The following is a 25894-nucleotide window of genomic DNA, read 5'->3' as shown; positions in this document are numbered from 1 at the left end:
TGAGTATATTCTTTGTGTTAATAAAAAGTCCATAAATAATAAAAATATCCCCCTTAGAGGCTTCAGACATCAAGAGCTTTATTCTAGCTGTGCTAACTAGGTATTAGTCCACGGACTTATGCAATTTTTGCGTATAGTGCATTGATATCATTACATGTTATACAAATTATACAAATTCTATTGCTTTAAAGAAAACATGAGCCATGAATAATGAAAATATCCCCTTAGAGGCTTCAAACATCAAGAGCTTTATTCTAGCTGTGTTAACTAGGTATTCATCTATGGATTTATGGATTTAGTGTTCATAGTGCATTGATATCATTACATGTACTTCTTACATGCCTCATACTTTTAATCTTTCCCTGAAACGATGTCAAACGAGACATCTAGCGAGCGGTAAGATCTGAACGTCTATAAATGAACAATACGCACATTGTTTCCACACTTTTTTGTACATCCTGTACAACTGTTAACACGTTAGACTCCACTGCTTTTTTAACAGATGACCTCGCAGGTTGATTCACTGAAATAAAGCCTGTGAAACGTCTTCAGAGGAGGCGCTTCACAGCAGCCTGTCTTGTTAAGGCCTCAGATCTTTCTTCTGAACTGCTCCCTTTTTTTTTTTTTTTAGAAACTTTTATGTGCGGACTGTATACCGGCGCTCTCAGAGTCATGAAAGGCAGGAGTTTAACGGTGGCTGTTTGTTCGTGGCAGGGGAGTGTGTGTGTGTGTGTGTGTGTGTGTGTGTGTGTGCGCGCGCTCAGAGAGCCGTACCTTCATTAACACCTCACAACCTGAGCTGGATTGCATTTGATTAGAACAACACAAAGTGTTCAGTTTACACATCACACGCCATTGAGCAGCCTTCCACTCATTTTATGGCATAATAGCAGGTATTTTGAACAGGGCCTGAGCCTTGACACCGTGGTTGACATCCATATTTATAGCTGAGGGACGGTGCTGGTGCTGAGGGGTTGAGGGTGTGTGTGTGTGGGGGGGGGGCAGCTTGATGGGGTAATAAATATGTGAGGGTATCTGGAGACATTTATGCTGCTTCCTATCCCTCCCTCCTCGCGGCAGTCTGCCTCTGGTGAAGTGTAAAGAATCAACAGTTAATCATGTGAGACACAGCGGCAGCGATCGGGGATATTATCACATTCTGCATTTCTACCAATACCCCAGGGTGCAATACATGTCTAATATACGTCAAGTTACGCGTGATGCATCTTTGTTACATGTCGGGCAAATACACTAGCTGTCATCATGAGGATATTTCTGTGGCGGTACAGTAAGGAGAGACGTCGGGGGGGGCCGTGGAACAGTACGAGTTGCGAGCGAAGACTGAAAACATCATATATTTTCCCCCCATTGTGCAGCACAGCGTCCTTCAAAAGTGCCTGTAGGGATTTTTCTGCCCCTTTTTACGAAACAATACAGACGACTGAAGACTTCCAGGTACGGAAATTTCTGCCCTAAATAAATCAAAAATCTAAATCTGTCCACAGGCAAGAGGAGTGAATGTTAAAGAGGAGCCATCATTACAGTTCTTTGCATCATGATGTATTAGCCCTTCACTCCATGCTGCTGTTGGATCCCTGCCCTAATTGGCTCGCTTGCTCACATCCACTCAAGAAATGTGTTTTTATCATCTGTGTGTGTTACAGGCCTCAGTAAGCAGACACCTGTATCTGCTGCCTGCTGATGAGAGAAAGATATGCTCCCTGTTTTATGACCTAGTGTCTCTTCGAAGATATAAAAGGGTAAATATAGAAGTCGCTCTAAAAGAATTAATAAAAAAAAATCCACACTGGTGCTACGTAAACACCCGTCATCCACACTGCTACAGACTCTTTGAGCTCCTAGAACAGAGACATTTGAAAACTCCTTGGCTGTGTTGCGGTGTGGACGGGGGACACCAGAGACAGTTGGAAACAAACCCACATTAGTGTCCTTGACCGATATGGGTTTTTGTGGGACGACACAGTGATCAGTCGATCGATGCTTGTGAACGTGAATCCACATGTGAAATACTTTGCTAGTTGCGTTAATGCAGACGAGGCTAAACTGCTCCTGGGGATGGAAATGACTTTTGTTTTGAAAGGAAGATGAACTAGTGTGGATGAATCCTCAGTAGAGAGTCTACGTCAGACCTGCTGCACTCAAATGCTCCTGCAGGAATAATCAAGCAGCATTGACTGTGGACCTCTCAAGTAGCAGAGGGGCCAATTCTGACTGAGAGGGCCGGTGCCTTCGTTAGCACAAAATGGCCGCTGTGGTTGGGTCTGTCTATTGCCATCTGGCAGCTCAGGCTCCTTCAAAAGGAGCCGTCAGGTCTCAAAGGGCGGCTTTAATTAAGACCCAGACAGACACACACACACACACACACACACACACACAACTGCAAACAAATGCAAACACACACGGAGGGAAAAACCTCAACACTTTCAAACACATGCAAACAAGCATACAGACCCCAACAGGCGGCTCTGGGTTGTTCCACAAACCTGCACCCGTCTCAGCAGGTGTCACGTTGCCACCACGGTTACAAAAACCTCAAATATAGTGAGAAACTTATTTTTACTCGAGGCTTTACATCAGCAGCTAAATCTTCCGCATGCAAACAAACATTATGATGTGGCAGCAACCAAACTGTACAGGTTGCCTGAAACCATTTAAAAACTCACTTCTGTAGCTTAGGAAAGAAAATGAATAAGTTTGATCATTACACCCTTGATTAATTACACTTCGGAAAAGCCACAGTGCTTTTGAAGGTAAGAATACACTATATTTTTTTAGGTCCATTGCAGCTCTTCATAAAATTAGCAGCCTGGAAATGATGTAAAAGCCTCATGAAGTGAAGAGGAGAGGGCAGCCTCTCTAAATAAATAACAGTCTCAGTTACATTGATTCTGTAGCGCAAGAAAAATAGAACTTGCAGCATGTTGCCTTTCTGTGCGATGTACGTACATTTAATTCAGCGACATCAGTCGAGTTTGTCTTTTACTGTTATCAACAGTTCCTAGAATAAAGGCTACAGCTGTTTTGGCTAATAACTCATAATTCCAAAAAGTTGATTTCAAGCTTTTCACAATGATATCTACTTTTTATAGGTAATGCTAGCACTTCTATCCAGAAAGAGTGACAACGACTGCACTAGCACAATAAGCTTAACTCCTCCTCAAAGCCTGATGACAAGCGGCCAGGGGAACGAAGTACACGGCTCAGGGCTTTAATTCCCGTGACCCTGCAATGCCCATGCACATCAAATGAGACGGCCACCGCGTCCCGCTGCATCGCAGATAAGTGAGGTGAACGTGGGCATAATCGGATGCAAATGTGTGTCACTGTACGGCTGATGCAAGCACAGAGTAACGTGGAGGAATTGGGGTTGACTGTGTCCCTGGGGGGACAGCGCTGAGAAGAACACTTGGGTCCCGGCGTCAAAGAGGAAAGCGACTGTAACGAGTGAGAGTTGACCGCACGGAAAAATGTAATTAGCTTCGTGCTTGCCCAAAATGATGCGCCACGTTGCGTTAGCACAGTATATACGTGTACATATGGAGGCAGATCTGCAACTGTGTTTATTTCTACATGAGCAGGACGAGGTAATTATAGTTATAATGAAAACGGCACAGTTTCAATGACGAAATCTGAGTTTTATTTACAGACCATTTCTAATATTGTCTGGTTGATGTTCCCTCTACTTATAGCGCTCCATATCACATCACTCTCACCAACACAAGCAGCATGTGAGATAATGAGCTTCTAAAAAAACTGATCAAATGTTGACGTGAGACTGCACGACACCTGCGTCTCGCAAAAAGCTCTTGAATCTCGATGCCTTTCCAAGTCGACTTCTTTTTCTGCGTCTCCTAAACGAGTGGCTCTTCTCTTCCGTCCTGAGATAGTTGCATTTTACCAGTTTCACTGACCAAAAAAAACCTCGTCAACACGCCCACTCGCTGGCTGTGAGCTCTCTGTATTCACACATGGGCTCCGTTATGGATAAGCGCTGGAAAATAAATGTATATAACACTGTGTTGATAATGGCCCTGGTTATAACTTGTATTCCTGGCAATAGAACCCTGAGTTCCAAAATGACTTCAAACGTAAAAGAGCTGCAACGACCACAACGAAGGACAAAGGCATCATGAAGAGCATCATTAACAGGGCTCCCCTCAGACACGGATCTGAGCTGATGTTTTTCTGTGACAGGATTTTAGTGCAGCCACCTCCCGAGAAAAGACAGATAAATCCTCACAGAAAGGGCACGTCATTAAGTTTGCCACCTGCTGTTGGAACCGGCCATTACGTCCGGATGACATATTTCACTTTGACTGAAATGAAGAAGCCACTAAAACCAATTTGGGTGAAAATGATCTATACCTCAGTCTCTTAGATGATCCAACAGCATGGAAATGCAAAACTACAGGTTTCAACGGGATTTGTTTTTGTTTTTTTTAAAACGCCGTGCCAGTGATGTCACCGGTGCTTTTGTAATTCTGATTGGCAGAAGTGACTATTTGCATTTAATGGGTTGTCTCACATTTAGGATTATTTACCAAAAAGTACCCAGCTCCCAGAATAGATGCGAGTCAGGGGAACATCGTGAGTATTTTTGACATCGACAGCTCGTTTTCGATTTTTTTCAGTACAGATCTGTTATTTACGGTTAAGAAACGTGTACACTCAGTGGAGGTATGCGCTGCATTAAGCGTCATTATTTTGATTACTTCAATGCCGTCCGTCCACAAAATGCTTTTTCTAGGTGGAGGAGTTAAATATCGGCTTCAAAGTTTCCTGGTGCCCTCAAACCACTTAACAAAGTTTGTGCTAATTCCATATAAAAGGTTAGCCTGGGCCGCGGTGGATGTGTGGTGGAGAGAAAGTGGAGTGGGAGCAGGCGAAGGGGAGGACGTGGAGAGGCAAACAGGGGGTGAGGGTCATTACGACACTTTTGAACGAGGTTGCGGCGAAAATGCACTTCAGCTGCTGCGGCGAGTTTGAAGAGCAAAAACCGTAAGTTCACATTAAGTGCAACATTAGCTTGTATGACCTCAGATACTGACATGCACACACACACACACTGGACAGGCACACAACCTTTCAGCCACTCATTCAGGAGAGAGTCCAAACCCATTCTGGAAACTATGATGGAACAACAGGAGCACGCACTTTGTCCTTTTCTTCTCAGGGAGAGACCGTTCAATATGCAAGTCAGACCCTCAGCTATTGAAACACTGAGGCCACTGGGAGCTTGTCCTATTTCCTGGTACAAAAATAAAAACGCCGTCGCAGTTGCTCGGACAATGACAATGAAAATAAAGTCAAAAACTGAGCACATCTATTGTGGCTGCTGTCATCTCAGGAGGCATAAACCAATCACACGGGGGCTTTGTCAGGAGGCCTTCTTTCTGTCCGTCAGCACGGTGGGTGCGTGCAATGGTTTTTGAAAAAGTGGGTTAACATCATTGTGGCTTAAAATCTGCAGAGCATCACAAGGCCTTTCACAACCTTGTGTTTTCTGATGCACAGGTTCAACACAGACAACTTGATGTTGACGTGTCTTTTCAATATCTTTATTTGAGGATGAGTTGTTTCTGTTGATTGAGCGCTTCTTGAAAGACACCCCCATGTTTTTACCTACAACTATGTTTTCAGCTGTACTGAGTTTGAAGGGAGACCAGAGAAGTGATATTTAAATACAGTCTATTTACCATTTAGTTATTTAAGTTTGTTTATGTTAATGCACCATTCCAGTTAAAGCAATTCTGTGACATTGAACTGCAAGATGTTATGAATCCATCAAGAAAAAGTGGGACAGGTTTGTATTTAATTAACTTTATTATCCTCAGATTTATTTGTTTACCTTTCTATCAATTCCCTGACGTATTTATGTATGAATGTGTTTTATTATCGGCAGAGGTTACTTCTTTTAATGAAACCTACAATCCTGAAGGAAAAGAAGAAACAAAAGAATAAATAAAAATAATGGGACTTGTGAGTTGTGGCCCTTCTTGAATCAATCTAAAGCTTATGTCACCCAAGGTTTTCTTTTTCTAGTTAAGGAAGCACATTAGAGCAATTATCCCCGCGATACATATCAAGCTTTCTCCGGCTGTTTGGCTTCTACCTGTCAGAAATGTGACTCCACTTTAAATGAGGATGTGCAGGAGGAAAAGTAACGATTGAGGCTTGGTGGTTTGTTCCCAGGATTTTAGGCGAACGCACAGGATCCCAGCTCCAGTAATTAAAACACAGCCTCTTTGCAGCTCAGTAGCAGTTAATTGTTTGCCTTCCACACACTGATATTATCGCTGTACTGAACTAATTATCGATAGGACTAATGTATCATCGGGTGATTTAGCAATCTACAACTGCACACTGCCTGCACAGATAGAAAGATCAATCCTGCTTTTTACCAGACAGCAGCAGGTAAAGTACTCTGGTCTCAGAGCGGAGCCTCGGGGGGGAAACACCACAAACAGATATCAATATTTACAGAAGTGGTCAGAGACACAACGAGGGACGACTGTTTGGAGAAACTGTGATCGTATCAAGAAGTACATGCATTTTATCAGTGTTCGTCTTTCGGGCATTTAAAGCTCATTAAGGCCTCGTTCGTTTCAAATAAAGCAATAGCTCGGAGTTGACTTTTAAATAAACTGATTATTAAAATGTTTTGACCTGGAAATGGACTAAAAATGTGATGTTGTCAGTCAGTTTGCACGGCTTGTGGATTATTTAAAATGGGTCATGGAAAGTAGAGAAGAAGTGAGAAGCCAAAGAACAGGTCGAATCTTTCTGCTCTTTTCCTTTCAAACTGTTTATATCATTTTGATCGTATGAATCGATGACAAAGAGCACAAGTTTAAATATATTCTAATCAACCCATGTGTTTTTAATGACGTGCAGAGAAGATGGATGGTGTATTAACCAAAAGGAACCTTTAGAGTTTGCAGAGTATCTTTACACTTTCCGGTGCAAAGCCTCAGCTTGATCTTTTTAAACTACACGACCAGAAACGTCCAGAGCGAACAACAGCTTCACAGACACCAAAATGAACGGAACCACAAGTATGTTTGCATGGTTGTTAATTCACCCGCCCGAGGGGCCAAGATCAATATTTGACGTACTCTCGCGTCTCAAGCTTACCTCTCGTCGCCGTGACGCCCAGCAGCTCTGTTTGATCTTCCAGACCACGGCGGCCACCAGGAGCAGGGACAGGAAGCAACTGTGTGCAGACAGGGAGAGGACGAGATGAGTCAAAAACAAAAAAGACGAATCGAGCAACAAGGAAAAGTCGGAGCCACGGGATCATCTGAGGTGTAATGTGTAGTGAAAGGTGCTCGACCGTGGCTGTGGGTTTTTTTTTTGAAAGAAATGAATCAAGAATACTGAATTTACTCTTCAAAACTCTGCATATTCATGTGTTTTCGGTCAGACAGTGTTTGACAGACAAGGTGATTACAGCCAACATCAATCTATTTTTAATGAGCTCCAGGTCTGACGCTCGCGGACCAGACGTCGGGTTGGTTTTTTTGTCTCCTGATTAAAAAGTCATAAGCTGCTTCTCCGACATCGCAGGAATCATTTAAGGTCATTTTGGCAAATCACAGCAGATTCACCTGCATATTAAATAAAAAACATATTAAGAAGCACACACACACACACACACACACACACACACACACACAACCTAAAGCTGGGAATGTTTGAAAATATGCCACTGATAAATCCCGCCGCCTCCAACTGGGTCCCTCGTCAAAGCTACGCCCCCAAAACACATGAATGCGCACTGACAACTGCTAGAGGTCGACTTTTCCGTGACTGGACTCTGCTTCAGCGGTGTACGTCTCTCCGACTGACGATCACGTGCAGCGAGAACATGTGAGGGTGCACGCAGGCGGGCCGGTCGGTCGGTCGGTAAGTGAGTGTATTACAGTCCTGCGAGGGCCAGAGACATCGGCTCCTGTTGGCTGCTCGGACGTGAAGAGGATTTCAACAAACCAGATAAAAAAAAAGTGTTTCAGAAACAATTTACCTTTAACTTTAACGCCATCGTGACGCTATGAAAGTCAGAAAATGACGTCAAACAACTTTTGCAGCTAATAACAGACGAGACGTACGCTTGTGTACACGAACCAATAATCGTGATATTGAGACGTTAAGAGGAAGAAGTGTCTGACTGTGCTTCACACTTTCCATGAGCTCACGACGAGGTTCAGGACCCCCGACTGTTTCCTGCGTCAGCTTCATGTGCATGCACCGACATATTTATCTATTGAGAAAGAGAAATATTTCTGGATGTTGTTGTTTCTGTACAGTTCCACACCTCTGACTTTTGACGTTAAGTTGTCATCGGTGTTTGTCGTCTTGATTTATATTTCCTGCTCTCTCTTCCCTCAGCTGGATTTTGTCGCACTGTGGGAATTGTTTTTTTTGTTTTTTTTTTGCCTTCTCCATTTTCAGTGTTTTCCACATTTGAGCAAATAAAATATACAAGATATCAAACCCAGAGTGTTCTTTGCACTCTTCACAGAATCGCCTTGAGGGATGACATGTCTTGGAGAGGATGTTTGTTAGTGTCACGGTGTGTGTGTGTTTGTGTGTGTTTGTGTGTGTTTGTGTGTGTTTGTGTTTATGTGAGTTTGCCAGGGCTCACTTCACTTCCCCTGACTGCTTTCACACTTGCACTTCGGAAACTGTGTTGAAGTCAGAAAAGAAAACCGCGAAAATAAAAACAAAGACTCAGTGTGTGTCTGTGTGTGTGTGTGTGTGTGTGTGTGTCTGTGTGTGTGTGTGTGTCTGTGTGTGTGTGTGTGTGCCACTGCGCACGCTCACAAATACATCAGAGACAACATCTCCTGCGATCTCAACTTCATTCCCTGACTGTCACGCCTTTCGCTGATTTCCTGTCAGCGTTCCTGTAGCAGTCTGCCCCCCCCCCCCCCCGTATTTCAGCTCAAATCAGTTTTGGCAAGTGGCTTCTGATGAGCAAAGTATCAGCAGCATGATGGAAAAATGCCTCAGGACCAGTGATCCAAACATCAATTCCAGCAAAACCATCAAGTAAGAAAACTGAAATTTGCACATTTGAAGTTGAGGATGCCTCAGTGTTTCATGTGTGAACATGAAACACAGAGCTGCCTCCAAAACTAGACAAGTGAACGGTGGGACACAGAGTTTCTGTGTCGCAATAAGACAAAATGGTTTGAACAGATTAAAAAAATCAAACGAGAATATGAATCAATATCTTCTGATGTCATATAAACTCTAAATCAGGCTTTTATCAGAAAATGAGCCTTAAAGACAAAAGAGCTAAAAACCAAAACTGCTCAAAGATTCTTTTTCTTTTTTATCTGGCAACAGTCTTGATATTATACCAACGTCTTTCCTCGTGGCACAAATGTGTTTAGACTTCACAAAAGTCAGTCGATCCTCAGCAGCAGAAACTTATTTATTTAGACTCGTACAGTCGACTTTTCAGTTTTAGTCTGACTTTGAATAGATGTGTTTTCAGAATCCGTCTCCTTTGATTCGACTGACACAGCGATACTGTCGACTTCCACCTCCTGTGTAACGTGGATACGGAGCGGAGCGGCGTCCTCCAGAGGAAACAGCCGGAGAAGTCAGGCTCCTCCGATGCACCACCCACGTTACAGAAACTAGATTTCAGAGTCAGGTGAAGTTCGGGGGAATCAGGTTACGACAGAAATCAGACTCGATCAAACCTGGTTACTTAGGAGCAGACACATTCATCAAGTTACAACCTGATGCAAAGTTTGTAACTGTCAATAAACCTTTAATTTTACTGCACTTAAATGTAATTGTTGCATCACTGCATTTTCAAATACAGATTGAATGAGTGTTTATTACATATTAAATGTTATATTTTAATGTTTAATTTGAATGTGAAACCCTTTTCTTAATGCGCTCATGTTCTATTTCTGTGTACGTTTACCCACACCGAGGCAAACTGCTGCCGTTGGATTTCCTGAATCAGTTTTTCCGTCATTGTGTGAACTCGACTTTTTAATTTTACTTCGCAGGAACAATGCGTGTTTACTCTCTTTCAGAGTTTAGATGTGGATTTAATTAGAAACTCCACGTTGAGGCATAATTCCAGCGGGACCCCTCACAGATGTTTCTCCAAAGTTTCACCACTTTCTTCAATCTAAATGCCTCTGCCCGTTTTAATACTGGCTGCGATGCGCTCTGATCTTTATTCATTGCTCCTGCACCGCTCCCTGCTCACCCTGTGTGACTTCTTCAAGCGCCATCCATTCAAAAAAAAAAAAAAAAAAAATTTCCCTTATCTCGCCAGGCTGAAGAGGACTCCTAAGCGATCCATCCGCTCAGCCATCTTATTGATCTGGCTTCCTGCTCACTGCTTAAAGAGCGACACAGTGCTGATGAATAACCCACATGAATAGATATCAGCCTCGCATCAAAGGCCTCCCCGCTCAGTGGGTTTGGGGGGGAAGAGGAGAGGGAGACGAAGGGTGGGAGGGGAGAGACAATGGCACCTTCTTCACAGCTTGTTCAAGGTGGGAGTTTTGCTCCTTCGCCATAAAAAGGTACAAACGTCAACGAAGGGAACATTGTTTTCTGGCCTTTATGGCGGCAGTGGAGGTGGTCAGAGAGTTGGATCGATGTCTGTGTAAAGGGGAGCGGCCGAAACTGCGAGACAGATGCCAGCGCTGTTGTTTTACATGTCATGCCTCTGATTTCAGAACGCCGACATGCTACGTGAAGTCAACCATGAGGGCGGCAATATGCCGGCATTGGTTGGCTCGGCGCAAACAAGCGAAGGCAGCATGAAGGTGGGTCTTCTAAAGGGCAACATGGAGGGAGCTTTATATAATAACACAGGGAGACATGGACGGTAATGGTGGAAGACAGAGAGATAAAGACAGACAGGAAATTAGATCGTACAAGCTTAAGTCAGAACAATAGACAGAGATGAAGAGAGAGAGCGGAAGACAAAGACGGAAAGAGTAAGAACAAGGGGAGATGGACTCAAACACAAAGGGGAGACGACGCAGATGGAAACAGACAGAGCGGTGCGCTTCATTTGATCTCAACCTCCACAAGGGAAACCGGCCGAGTTACTCAGGCTTCAGCTCTCCCCTCCACCGCCGACACTCCGTCGCACATGGAGCTCTCGTACAACAGAGGGGAGCCTCCACCGGCAGATGCTGCTTCGCCACGACCACCTGCAACAACCACACTTCACCTCGTTTGAAGTGCCACTGACACTGTACTGCACTGATACGAGCGCATGTGATCAACATTCCCAAAGCCAAGTTCAGACTTTGACGGTGTAGAATTAAAAAAAAAAGCGTCCCGAATCTGTCTCATGAGACCATTTGTAATTGGATCTCACTTCGAGGCGGTGGTTCGATCCCAGTCTCCCCTCTTGTTGTTAAGAAGAAGAAACTTTTTCAGCAGTAGTGCCGATTCATTGCTGGTGAAAATGTTAAAATGTCTGATGCTTGGTTCACTGTAGAGATCCGGCTCCATGCAGCCTGCAGGGCTACAGCACCCAACGCTCACTGTGAATAGATCCATCTCCGTTTAAGTCCGCCCTGTAATTGAGCACATTCTGGTATTTCATGCTTTTTTAACCAGGACTGAGAAAAAGCTAACAAGTCGACCAAAAGTGCCCTGACGCCATGTTCCACTCAGTTTGTTATGTAAGCGCCTGAAGGCGTGAGTCCGTGTCTTCTTTCTGTGTGTGTGTGTGTGTGTGTGTGTGTGTGTGTGGCGGCACACGGCCTCTGAGAGAGAAGGCATCTTTTTTCCAGAGACCTCCATCTTGTTTGTGAGGCCACTTCGAGGGGTTCTGGTTAAAAAAGGCTCTGGTGTCATCACTGTTTTTAAGCAACCGATCACATGGAGCGGGGACTCGTCGCCCTGGTAACCAAGACAGAGGAGACGCTTGCTTGTGGCAGCGTCCTAACGTTGATGTGAGTGTTGTGCTTTTCTTTTGTTGTCATAGAAACCAAACCCACGCACAGAACTTCTTTTCCTCCGGATGAAGCGTTCCCCGACGCCCTGCCAGTGATTTTCTGTCAGATAAAAAACACCATATGGTCGGTTAGGCGAAACCGTAATGCCAAAATCAACTTCGTGAAAAAACTTTATCCGTCCTCGTCTCAGATTTCTTGTCATGAATCACAATCTCGACTGAGTCATGGTCTGCAAAACCCGGCGGTCCGAAGGTAACGCAGGTCTGAACGAGGAGTTTCGTTCACGGTTCCTCTGAGGACGGTTTTATATTCGTAAACCCAAAATTGTCATGAATGTCATTACTACTATGATTGAAATGGGACCCTGCTTAAATGCAGCAGTGTCCCCAATTTATTGGTCTTCTGAACAACAGATGTATTTTTTTTTTTTGCAATATGTCTGAAACATAAATAAATCGGTTTATAAGAGTTTCTGCCGTAGTAACAGATGCAGAAATGCAATTTTGCATAGTCTATATAACGATCACCATCATTTTCATGGACTGTAAAAACAGGGTGTCTTGATTGACAGCTGAGACAGACTCGTTCTCAGCCGAGCGCTTGTAACGATGATATTCGATATTGCGGCTCCTTCCGGAGTCCATCTTTATTTACAGTCTCTGTTTTTGAGGAACGACGCGAGTAGCTGACGTGGCTGAAGTTGTGTTTTCGACAAACAAGTGACACCTCACTTCTAATTTCAGATGAGACTTTCTTACTTTCTCACTAAAATGTTTTTCTACTTTGATGGAAACTATTTGTTCTCCATAACATGAGAAGAAGAAAAAAAGATGTCAGGATGCCCGACGGAGTCTTCATTGTAAACAATCACAGTTAGGCTTCAGTCAGTTTCCTCAAGGCCAAACAAACACTGGATGCACTTCCTGCCCCGAAAAGTTACTTCTCAAGGGTTTCAAACCTGCGATGTTTACTTTGGTTGATGCTTCTGATATCGGCCGCTGCTCAGTTTGTTGCCACAGTGCTGCCACCAGCTGTTCCTCCCTCTGCAGCGGCCAGAAACAACAAGATGCAATACAGGCAACAGAGGATCGCCACGCTTTGACTTTCAGGAAGTCAAAAGATAGATTTACCAAAGTTTCAGTTGTGACTTGATAATAAACTCAAATTTGTTCCATTGAAGACGAGTCAAAAACAAAAAAAACGGATTTCCTGATTTGGCTTTCTTGCTACAGTTTGATCCTTTAACCCGACCGACAGGCCAGGAAGACAACGCAACTGAAGCTGAGTAAATAAAACATTTATGACCAGTGTCCAAACTTTCAGGTTTATAAATAAATCCGTTTGCTTCAGTGTCCGTCCGAAGTGTGGAAATAGCGATGACGTGAGTGTGTTACAGCCACGAGTCGCTGCAGCCAGGGAGGTGAGCTCTTACGTGTCGTTGGCCAACCCGACAGCAAAACAACAGCCACAGGGCAAACACCAACAGACCGGCTTTGTTGTCCACAGCCAGCTGAATACTAATCCGACCGCTCGCCTGCTGCTGGCTTTTACTCCGGGGTGAGAAATTAAATCTTGCTCGACAGCCAAGTGCCATTTCATTTTCACTACAGCTGATAAGTTTGTCTGCTGAATCACACACTGACTCGTGGGTTTTCAGAGGTTCAACTCTGGGGGGGGGAGAAACTTCTAAGAAGTCAGACCCACCTGAAAGAGAAGCAAAAAATAAAAAATAAAAGATTTCTTTAAAACTTGCTTCTCTCTGGAAAGTGTGAATAGATTCACTTCTTTAGAACGGCAGGTAAAGAAAGAAGGATCCTGTCGACTGAAACATTTGTCTTTGAAACCGTTTTGTTCTGTACCCCTGATGTCGATTCATAGATGCTAAGCAGTTATAGAAAATCAAACTTCACCACGTCATCAACGTTTATCATTTAACCTCTTACAACTTGTTGAGATGAGGAGCAACAGCTTCAACCTGCAGCTCTTTTGCTTTGAAACTTCCACTAAATCATCATTAATGGTTTTACGCTCACGCCGCAGCTGCGTTGGAACTATTTACCAGCAGGAAGACGGAGAACTTTGAGCTTGTTGGGAGAACACTGCCGCGTCTCGGGACAGAAGAAGCAGCAGTGACAAAATGTAAGGATTAAACAAAGCTCCAGTCGTCCTGACCGTGATCTGACCAGAAAAACAATGAGCTAAAAAAGAAAAAAAATCAGGGCCCTGTTAAAAGTCTATCTATCGGCCTGGTGTATGACAAGTCCAGAGTCGTCGTATTGTTTCCTGCTTTGGCTTGTGCAACCTGTCAAACCTTATTTCAACAGAAACAACTACAATGACCTGAAAGCTCAGTAATGGGTTTAAAGAGAGAGAGAGGGAGAGAGAGGGCTGATCGGATGGGAAGAAAAAGCTCAGCCTCCCTCTCCGTACTCCCCACAAGTGCGTTATGGCCCAGTTCACGTTCCTGTTCTCTCCTCCCCGCTCATTACAGGTGAGGAAGAGGAGGAGGTGGAGCAGAGAGTGGACGCACGCAGTCGAACCTACTGATCTGACTCATTCATTATTAATCGGACGCAGAGCAACTTTCAGCTCCTCGTGGACCTATCAGGAAGAAGATATAGCCGCGAGGCACATCTTGCACTCTCGCTATCTCTGTTCCATCTTCCACTTGTATCTCTCGCTCTGGCTGCTCGCTGATGACCTGACAATGAGGTCAGATACAAAGATGGAGTGCTAAAGAATGCGAGAGCTGGGAGAAGAAAGGATTAAAAAGGGAGACGGAGCAAGAGGCAAAGGAGAAGGGGTTAAGAGCGAGGGAGGAGGCAGGGAGGGGAGGGGGAGGGGGGAGGAAGAGGGGGTTGGGAGGAGATGTGAGAAGAAGAAAAAAGAGCGAGAGAGGAAGAATAAATATGAGAAAATGGATCGGCGGCAATGCAGCAGGAAAGGTTGAGCTACAGATGGAGCGAGTGAGAGGAAGCAGAGATTCACAGAGATAGAGACAGAAGTACAAAGCTTAGAAACAAGGAGATTCTGGCACAGCACCTGCGGCAGCCCCTGCTGAGTGCCCAGGGAGGCCCCTTAGGACAAGAATGTGTGTCGAGTATCGCTCTGCCTCTCCTCTCCTCTCCTCTCCTCTCCTCTCCTCACTCAGGTGTCTCGGGGGAGTGAGAGAGAGAGAGAGAAACCGAGAGAGAGGGTCTCTGCTGTCAGTCAACGCCACGAGGAGCAAGCTGAGGGCAAACGCAGCGGCGAGTGTTTCTGTGTGTTTGAAATGAATCATGGGTGAATTGCGTTTGAACACGAGGGAATATGTTAATAAACAGAGGGGAGGTAGAGGACAGAGACGAGAGGAGCCGTAACTCACAACTATCTGCAACTTCTGATTCTGTAAAATGGAGGATTCGGACGTTTTCCGACAGGCTGTGAACAACGAGTGTGAACGAAAACTACGACGGAGATTTAAATCAAACTGTTCCCATGTTTCAGCCCTCGCCTTCTGTTTGTTTGTTTGTTTGTTTGTTTGCAGGATTACGCAAAAAAAACTACTGATCGGATTTCCACGAAACCTGGTGGAAGGACGGGAAATGGGCCAAGAAGGAACTCATTAAATTTAGGCGTGGATCCAGGAATTCGGCCTCAACCTGAAATCTCTGTCTATCTGTCATATTAAAGACGCGTCATCATCATCACCACGCTACTACTCGCTCGCCGTGAATTTTCCTAACGGCCTGGCAGGAAAAGTTCCAGAACGCAGTCAGAGCAAACGGACTTAGCGTATTCGCAGTACAGCCCCTCTGGAGAATTTCAGGAACATGTCTGGATTCAGTGTGTGTCTGAAAGCAGCTTATGAGTTTGAGCAATTTGGTTTGGATCCAAATAAAAACGCAGTTCCAGTGGATTTAAATGTGGTCTCACAATGGGACTGTTGGGCCTTGGCGGAGGTTTGCGCTCTGAGCGCCATCATATTAAATTGGATTGTGCTCGGAGGTGGATTCAGAGCTGTACAGGACGGTTGGACAACTCCTTCATCTTTTCTTTATATATACACACGTTTGTGACTCGACCGTTCAAAGTTAGAAGTCTGAGAGCCTTTTACCTGACGGATGGATGAAGTCGCAGCTGTAGTTCATGTCCTGTGCTGCGGCGTCCTCTACGCTGCGTCCTGCTGTCAATCACCCATCACCCTGCCTGTCACTGCTGCTTGACGCTCACGAGGACAGATGTTTGTGTACAAACAGGGAGCCGGGTCAATGTCACTTTTCTTTTCAACTAACCGTGATGATTGATTGATCTCTTTCCGAATTACGGCACAGAAACAGCTCCGAGCTCGATAATGAATCCGCTAAGACCAAATACCACAGGGCAAATAATGGAGAATGATCTGTCGTTTGTAAAACGGGTTGCAATTTAAACTGGCATTTGGAATTGATTTTATTGAGCTGACCCCCTACTCTTGCACTCATGCAGGCCGGTGTGAAGCCTTACAGATGGAGGAGAGAAAAAGACCCTGTCACTGTGTGTGTGTGTGTGTGAAGGACAGTCATACAGCTCAGAGGGCACACAGCTCCATGGAGTGGCCGGCTGCCTCCCATGTTTAAATAAAACGTTTTCCAGAGCGCATTTGTCTAAACGACTGTTGAAAGGATTCCGGTACGCGTGTCTAAACCTGCAGATGTGTTTAAGAGGCTGAGTAGTAACATGATGATCATGACAACAGAATTATTTCTGTTCTGTTGCAGGGCCACTTCCAGCTGACAAAATATGCATGAGTTGCCACTTGGTTGTCCTCAGAGCCCCCCCGGGGGCCGACACACACAGAAGCCGTGTGGCTCGGCAGGTGAGTTCGTGTGTGGAGCGCTGTGCAAACATTTTTTCAGAGTGACTGTGCTTTTACTTCTGTCTACAAGTGGGTCAGGTACCAAAACATCGGCTCAAAATGGCAACAGTTTTACAGGAGTCACTAACCTGTGCACATAAATTCAACCGTCGGCACCAGATGGAAAAGTTTGCAGACGAATGAAACACGTCAAAATCAGTTTTAGGAACTTTAAAACAGTGGGAATTGTTCCTACAACAACGGTTTAATGAACTGAGTGAGTGAGACACTGTGTGTTGGATATTCTGCTGTAGTTTTCCAAACAGATATTCAGTCTACATGTATTGTATTCAGGTGGCGGTGGAAGTATCTGAGGCAGATATCTCAACTAGGGCGAGTGGGGTCGGTTATTTGTGGATGAATTAACCTTTTAAAATGAAACCTGTGCTGCCACGTTTCCGAGCTCTGCCACCGCTCTGATACAGATGTCACAGACGAGATTAGCTGGTTAATTAGCCTGCTTGCCTGTGGCTGCATCGACACAAATTATTTAATTACCGTCACGGTGGAGGTTACGTTTTCAATGCTGTTTATTTGTCTGTTTGATTGTCGGCAGATTTACTCAAAAAAAAAAAAAAAAGACTGAACTTAGCGTCGTGACACTGTGGGTGGGTTGGGAGGAGTGGATCTGATTAAAAGGGCAGATCCAGGAATTTGTCTTCTCTTTCTCTTACAAGGCAGCTCCGGTTGTTATTATGTAGATTAGCTCAACTGTTCTGAGCTTCTTTATAATTTAATCATGTGAGGTTTATACACTGATCAAGTGCTTCACATAAAACGATGCTCTTTATTTCACCTTTGCTCTTTATTTCCGTCCATGATTGTAATTTTAGCACCGGTACCATTAAAGAGCTAATGTACAAGGGAGGGGGGTGGACAACCTGCTGGATGACCTGGAGCAAACACCCAGCTGTGAAAATCTATGACGCAACGGCTGCATCGTTAAAGTGAGGGGGAGTAGAGGGGGAGATGAGAGAGGGAGGCAGAGGGAGGGTGAGGCCGTTATACATGGCTGGGATGCTGACTCGTGAGACGTGGGGTGATGACACTAATCACCTCTCAGCTCTAACAAGGTAAATGGACCGAGGTCAGCGAGCGGGATAACGCAGCTCGCTCGCTCTCTGAGAGCTGCTGTCGGCTGAGGAGGGATCGTGGCTCTCAGGGTCCGATGGCGACGAGGAACCACTGTCAGGGAGATTTTCACAACCTGAAGGTTGAAGAACGCGCGACCTGTCGACAACAATGAAGCGAAAACAGACAAAAACTTTCCCTCTGATGCTCATCTGAGCAAAACTTTTCTACGTGTCAGGGGAGAAACCTGACGTCTGCTCGTCGGCACCGAGGTGATTCATTCATGTCATCAAATCCCAGACGTGGCCCAGGGCGGGCAACCTTCTGCCGGCCCGTCTTTTAATACCTCTGCCCAAACTAAATCACATCCTCCTCTATTCCAACGGGAGAAGAAATATAAATCACAAATCATTATAAAATACAACCTGCAAAGTGAGTGAGATATGATTTTTTTTTTTTTTAAATGTGTTTCAGATTTTAATGATTCATCTCAAAGAGGATGACAGTTTTTTAAAAGGTGTTGAGACAGACGTGAGCTGCGTGTAGGTCAGTCGTCATTAGCGGCACATAATTATGTTGACGATTTAAAAAGGCTGCAATTCTTTTTGGGTGCTTTGAATAAGAATAATAAACAATGCATGAGTTCATCTGTTAATACTCAGCAGCTCCTGTCCCCTGGTGATTTGGTCGATGTGTACATGAGGATTGTGTTTTCTACTTCGGGTTTACTGAGTCAAGCTTTATTGAACTTTGAATAAACAGGTGACGGAGGCTTCTGTGGCTGCAGCAGCAAGCCTTCACCCGCCGCGGCTCAATTACCGCGGGTCACTTGTCCAAACAGACACCGCACTGTTGTCTCAGAGTAAGAACTCATCATTTTTAGAGTGTGAGGCTCGAGTATCTATGACGAGAGACATCTTGAGGTGCTCGACACTGCCAGCATCAGGGCTTTATCTCCCACTGGGACCAGTCCTGCACTAAAAATACACAGCAAGTGCTCATGTAGAATGGAAGTACCCACCAGTTATTTTAATATCAGCTGTCATGAAGCACAGATGTGTGACACAGAGGTGCACACTCTCGGAGGAAGCAGATTTTTTTTTCCGGGACATCGTGTCTCGGTGCTGTGCTGACTATCAGAAGATCAAGTCAAGTTTTTTCTTTCCCCACAGAGGACGGATATGTGGTCAGCGTTCAAGAACAACAGCTCGGAAAAGTGTTCTCCTTCCGTTACCTTGATGTATACATCAAAAACAAGAATGAACACAGGTCCCAGAACAAAGACCTGGGACCAACTGCAGGTGAGGAGGCGAGTGTTGTCTCAGAATCTGACAGTTTTATCACTGCGGCGAGAGCTTGTTCTTTTCATCGAAAGTTTAGTTACATCAAAACATTACTCGTTTTTTTTTTTCCTCACGGCGCTCTACAGAACTCACTACACAGAAATATCTGCCCTGAGCTGAGTGGGACTTTAAAGTGTTCTTATGTAATTTGGTTAATCATATATTCAAGTATCATTAATTCTCCGAGACGTGCACAGATGTAACCTCTGCAGGGCGAGCGTCGTGTTCACATCCACCTTCGCGAAGCTACTGCTGAACGTTTGCTTCATTAACAGGATCGACTGCTCAGAAAACATTAGGATGATGTATGAAGTCAGAATTCAAAATGAGCCACAGCTGAAGATAAAAAAAAAAAAAAAAAAAACATTCCATGACAAATATGTCCCAGCATGCAGTGGGGGAAAAAAGAAGATTTTTTATGATAGCTCTTTCAGCGTCCTCCATCCAGCAGTTTGGATTCATGTAGCCAAGAAATTTGTCAATCAGGTCATTTACTTCAAAGGGCGGATTCTTCCGCAGCCAAGTTTCAGATTAAAACATGACAGTCTGAGCAGAAAAGATAAATAAATAAGAATATGTTTTCAATGCATTTCCAAAAAAAGTTTTTTTGGAAGTTTCATCAGGGCTTTTCCAGGCCTGGAGGAAAACTTTCAATTTGCTCAGGCAGAGAAAAAAACACTCCAACACTCCAGAAACGTGGAGGCGCTGTGTGTGTCTGACTGTGCTGGATGAAAAAAATAAAATAAAGTGTTAATTCAACGTGAGTCTGAGGTGAGAAAAGTGCTGCATTGCTGGATGTGAATATGTTAATGCCTCTGTTTGCTGTTGAAGCTGATGTTTAATGTGTCATTTATTGCATTGTGGCTGGAAAACTCATGTGGGGATATCTGTGCTGGTGCCGCAGATAACGGGATGGCACCACCTTCATCTGTCCCCACAGGGAACATGGCACGGAGAGAGAAGGAAGCGAGGGAGCGAGGAAGAGTGAGATTAAGACAGAGAAAGTCTGAGAGAAGAAGAGCAAACAGTTTTCGCATTAATTAGCATCCCTCTCCTCCCCCGCAACACAAACAATGCAGCACCCAAAGAGCCAGAAGCAAACAGGGACAAGGCTGCGAGCTCGCTAACTTTAGGTCTCTACTCATCTGAGCTGAAATCAGTGGCGCACACATCAAAAAAGACTGAGCTGTGGGATTAAGAGCATGTCACAGAAAACAAGGGAGGGAGGGAGGGAGGGAGGGAGGGGTGGAACGGGGGAGACGGAGGGAGGGGAGCGAGGGACAAAAAGTAAGAGGCAATGACGGAGGGAGAAAAAACAGAGGGAGGGAGATGGAGAGCCAGAGATGAAAGAAGAATGATAGGATGAGAGCACAAGGGGGAGGATGAGAGAGGCAAGGGGGAGGCAAAAACATGGGGATGGAGGAAGAGAAGGAAGGAATAAACGGAAATGATGAGTGAAAGAGGGAGAGCGAAGGAGGTGCAGGAAGGAAATAAACTACAGAAAGAGATGAGGGAGGAAGGGAAAAACTGGATGGAGCAGATGAGAGAGAAAAGAGAGATGGCTGCTCTGTTTATGGATTTCTGTGATGCACACTTCCTGCGCACACCAGACGCAGGACGCCTGCTCTGAATGCTGACATGCAAACATTCAAATGCTGACGCATGTGTATAAACATACAAGCATCACAGGCGAGCAACTGCAGGGTCGGCATTTGTATGCAGGGGGAGCGAGGTGGATAACAGCACAACTGCTTTTAATGCTGAATACCATCCAAAATAAACCGCAGTCAGGAGGGTGATTTATTCAGTCGATGCTGAAACCTTCTGTTACCGAACACCACTGCATTGGCAAAAGAGCGGTTACCAAACAATAAAAGAGAATCCTTCAAATCAGCCCCATCAAACCTCTCCGCCTGTACACGGCTGCAGGATCAATGAAAAGCAACACGACTTGGAACAGCCGGCAATTTATTTCAGGGGGGAAATGCAGAGACATGACAAATCCCTCGATTCTCCTCTGGGTGCCCGACACACCCACACGCAAACATGGGAGGATGCTCGGGAGGAATAAACGCACACACGTGCAGTCAAGCATGCAAGGGACACGCTTGTGTACTCAATTTTTGGTCCTGCTCATTTTTTTTTTTTTTTAATCGATAACACATTACTGCGGTTCCTGAAGAAGTGAAATACAGGCCCGGGGATTCATCATAGCTCAGCGCTGGCAGCGAAGCCGGCGTGTCCGTCAAACACGGAGCGGCGCGCTGCTCTGCCAATAATTTATTTTAAATTCCAGCTCGGATCCAAAGCCGACTCACCCAAGTTATATCCGATGTGTCAGAGGAAAATGTGTGCAAACACATAGTTCTTCGTGCCATCACATGTCATCATCAATTTAATATTGGAAGAAAATACAAGCAAAGAGCTGGCGTCAAAGTGAGGCGGCCATATTGTCGGACAGAATGCTGATACTGGATCCATCCACAGGCTCAGATTATCTTTTGATTCACGTTTTTTCAGATGGTGCCAGTGTGTTTTTTTGTTTTTTTTGTGTACGACATTAAAGCTGCAGTAAAAATGTTTTTATATTAACAATGCATCATACGAGAATACTGTTGGAGCCGTCACCTGTGGTGATGAAGCGAGCTGCATCACCGACTCTGCAGTTTCCTTCAGCTCCGGGAGGTTTTGACTATTTTCAGCTCATTGTTTTGGTTTTACAGCAGTTTTACTGTCTTCAGCAACATTTCATTTCTAAATCGATCTTTATAACAGAGTGATTTAGCTCCGCATCGTTCTCATTCCATGCGAACACTCCTGAAAACACTGGGCGTGCGCTTGTTGGTGTGAACAGGAAGCAGATCATCTGCTCTGCAGTTGGTTGGTTACAGAAAATACTGAGAATAGTAAGACGGGAGGGGTTTCTTATCCTGGACCGAGGACAGAAGGTGTTTCCGTTGTTGTCTCTCTCTCTCTCTCTCTCTCTCTCTCTTTCTTTTCTTCCACACGACAACTTTTCAGATGAACTTTTCAATCTAAAATTGGGGCCAGTCGCAATTAGAAACTTCTCCATAGTAGGTGTTGAGGACGCAGAAGTAAATGTAGCAACACTGATGAGTTTTAAAACTAAAAGGTCGTTGTGTGGATTTAGCCTCATTCTCATTAGTGTCGCCCCCCCCCCCCCACAGCAGGCAGCAGTTTATAAACCCACTATTCACTTCCTGCAGACTCGCTGTGTTTGTGACTTGCTGGTGAACTTGAGTCTCGGATCAGACCTGGTGTCAACATCTGTCCCGAGAGTTTCCAGTAGTTGTTGTCTCATGTGTGACCCAGGACACATCTGCATTCACACAGTTAAACAAGCCCCGGTCACCTGTTTGTGGTCTGAGTGGTCAGATCTGAAAAGCGTCCTCACCGCTCTGAGGACGGGCGTCCACTCAGGACGGATGTTAGGTGAGTTTAGCATCTAAAGAAGCTGATGACTCCCTCCAGGAGTCGATATGGAGGAACTGAGAATGAGGAGAAGAGTGAATCTGGTTCATTTTTACAGAATCAATTCGATGAGAAACTGTTAATGATCAAAGTAAGAGGTTGTAAACTCCACGACAGAGACATCATCAACACGTCTCCTCCCTCGCTGTGAATTCTCGCCACATTTACCGGCTGTATTCTCACGTGGGCTCACTTGGACGTGTGGACGTTTTACTCGATGACCGAAGGCAGAATAGTCAAAAACGGGTCATCTGTGTGGAGAACCGTCTCACAGTGAATCAGGGCTTCTTCAGGTGTGTTGTTCTTCGGAAGATAACGTTGCTCTGTCGTAAAAACTATATGTAGTGTGTCCTCACTGGCTCCGTGCAAAAGATAATTGACAGAAATCATGTGCTGCTCAATGAAATTCCCACATTTCCATGAGCTACGGAGCCTGGTTACCCTCCCACACACACACACACACACACACACACACACACACACACACACACACACACAGACACACACACAGACACACACACAGACACACAGTCTTGCTCCCACTGTTTTCTGTGGTTGACAGCAGAGATAATACAAGTAGGAAAAAAACTGAGTGGGCGTGTGCTTGTGTGTGCATGATGTGAGTAAATAAAATAAAGGAGTGCATGTGTGTGCATTTGCCTGTTTGTGCTGACAACTAACCAGCTCCTGCAAACCAGTGAACTGCAGCACTTGTTCACTGTAGAGGCTGGTGCACAGGCACAACAGAGCAGCTTTGGTGATCCATCACGCCGCAGCTCACACTCACACAACACACACACACACACACACACGGGGAAGGCAGCCATAGCCACTTGAGCACGAACACGTGTGGTGTGTGGAGGAAGTGAACTGACAGAGGGACAGACGGGAGCTGCTCACCTGAAGAATGTGACAAAGAATTGCACCAGGTCCATGAAGTTACTGTGCTGGGAGAAGGCGATCTGTGGAAAAAGGTAAAGAGAGGACAGTGTCAGGGATCTTTGCTAATAAGGGAGGCATGAAAACAAGGTCAGCGCTGTACACTCGGAGGTGCAGGAGTTAGACCGGAGTCGACCTTGCAGATCTGACAAAAGGAATGGAAATGAGCCAGAGAGATAACGCTGCACCTGCTCACAAAGGCAGACAGGAACACATTGTGTGTGTGACATGTGCATATTGTCGATTCTATGTTGTCAAGCATGTGTTTGTTCCTGCGTGGTTGTGTGTGCAGCGTTTCTGGAGCTTCACAGGTTCAGTCACAGCGTCAAAATAAGGAATATCGAAGGCTTTGTGCTTCAGTGTCACACTGACAACTGCTCGTTGGGTTCGTATCCGTGTTCCAGACTACATGTCTGTCAGAGCAACACACCAGCTGCCCACAGCCTGCACACACAACCCCCCCCCCCCCCCCCCCCCCCCCACCCGCACATGTGGGCAGAAATATTCACTATGTAATCATCACAAGAGCAATTGTGCCAACAACATCCTGTCTTAATCAAGGTTGCCAGGGGTAACATTGACTGTGTCGTACCCCCCCCCCCCACCCTCCTCCACCTCCTTACACTTACTCCCTCACAACACTACCCTCAAAACACAGGCACACATATTTCTGCAATGACACAACACTGCCCCTCACTGGCAGCAGGGGGGTACTGTGCGGGTGCCGCCCGAGGCAGAATTCCCCTCACACACATTTCTCCGAGGTGACACCTTAGACCAGAACTCATCACCGCTTCTGCTTATTATTCCTCAGCAAAGCAGGGATTTGCATACAATTCCACTAGAGAAAAAAAAAAAAAAAAGGAAGACAAAAGCCGGAAAACCCAGCTGTGTGCATGTCGGATTAGTCCATGAATACTTAATATGTGATCAAGAATTACAATATCTGCACGAGAAGGAGAATAAAAAAAACTCCGAGGGTCAGGACGTGTGTAAATCCACAGTGACTTTATACAAGAACAACATGGGGCCAAAGGCGCCGGCCTCTGTGGTGAGATGACAGGGGGGGTGTGTTTGGTGAACGGCCTGGGGTCTAATTTACTCGTGTAGCCGGCACCATCTGGCTCGCTAATGTGTTGCTGTTGATTACTGTTGAGCGGCGAATCCTCAGTGTGATAATTTTGCTCCAGTCTGTTGAACAATGAGGAGAAGAGAAGTTCCGGGTGCCAGAGCGCACCCGGAGAAGGCTTTTAAAAAGGATGTCAGCGGTATGGAGCTCGGCAGGAATCCATCAGTGAAGTTCGGCGATCGGTTCACAGTCGACGGGGGTAGCGGCACTAACACTGACAAGATCGGGTGATTGAGTCGGTCAGGGCACAAACACACCTTGAAGGACAGTGACCCTTCGAGGAGTGATGTACTTCTACTGCAATAAATGATTTGGGATCTTATGAGATACATTCATTCTACTTTCTTTTATATTTCTACTACGAGAACTAAAAAAATCAAGTGCAATTCTATCTCTTTCATCTTGTAGAGGAGATTTTAACCCCAATCAAGCTTTGTGGGTTAACAAGGCTTTAAAGAAAGTTTCTTATCCATCTTAACTTTATCGTTTATCTGACCAGCTGCTTCTGTTCACCAGTATAAACGCAGCCTCCATGTACGTCCACAGAACAGAACAGAGGCCTGTTTTAAGTTGAAGCCAGACGGCGAGTCAGGTAGTGGCAATTAAGAGAAAAACGGTTTGGAGGGAATATTTTACCTCCGACACTCATGAATGAAAACGGGAGTTCAAAATGAAAAGATGACAGAAAAACTGCCAGAGATTGTGTGGAGCTGTGAGTGGCAGGAATTCTTTTCTTATTGAAAGTGGCCATTTAGCCGGTGGAGTGAAAAACCGCTGCACTTTGTGACAGCCGCCTAACGAACCCATTTACTCCTCTATGTAATTACAGGCATATAATTCTCTCGTATAAATGACACAAGAGCCCTTTTACGGGAAAATCCCGACTTCCCAAACGAAGGAAAAAAGCCACGATGTTTGCTTCAGTGTCATGTCACAACTGCAGAGCTCAATTGTTGAGAAGTTGTGCGATAACAGTCATTGTAGTAATCTCAAGTGTCAGCCATGTGCCACGCTTTCCGCCGAGAGGCAGGCTGACGGCGGCAGCGGGAGGCCCGGGTGACGCTCTCGT

At 45.2% G+C, this 25894-nt stretch overlaps 1 protein-coding gene across 2 annotated transcripts in view; it reads right to left on the bottom strand.

Annotated features, from left to right (window-relative positions):
• atrn (attractin) overlaps positions 1 to 25894 on the bottom strand; it is a 101126-nt gene that overhangs the window by 27472 nt on the left and 47760 nt on the right. Inside the window, exons 25-26 of one of the 2 annotated variants that reach the window (XM_069536120.1) lie at positions 23658 to 23719; positions 7156 to 7234 (exon numbers count right to left, since the gene is read on the bottom strand). In XM_069536120.1, the coding sequence (XP_069392221.1) occupies positions 7156 to 7234; positions 23658 to 23719 (141 nt within the window). Of the gene's footprint in view, positions 1 to 7155; positions 7235 to 9445; positions 9669 to 23657; positions 23720 to 25894 lie in introns of those variants that run through there. The other variant, XM_069536121.1, reaches the window with a different exon arrangement.

Source organism: Paralichthys olivaceus, chromosome 12 (genome assembly GCF_024713975.1).
Source record: "Paralichthys olivaceus isolate ysfri-2021 chromosome 12, ASM2471397v2, whole genome shotgun sequence".
Taxonomy (NCBI): Eukaryota; Metazoa; Chordata; class Actinopteri; order Pleuronectiformes; family Paralichthyidae; genus Paralichthys; species Paralichthys olivaceus.
This window is presented reverse-complemented; position numbering and strand designations above follow the sequence as displayed.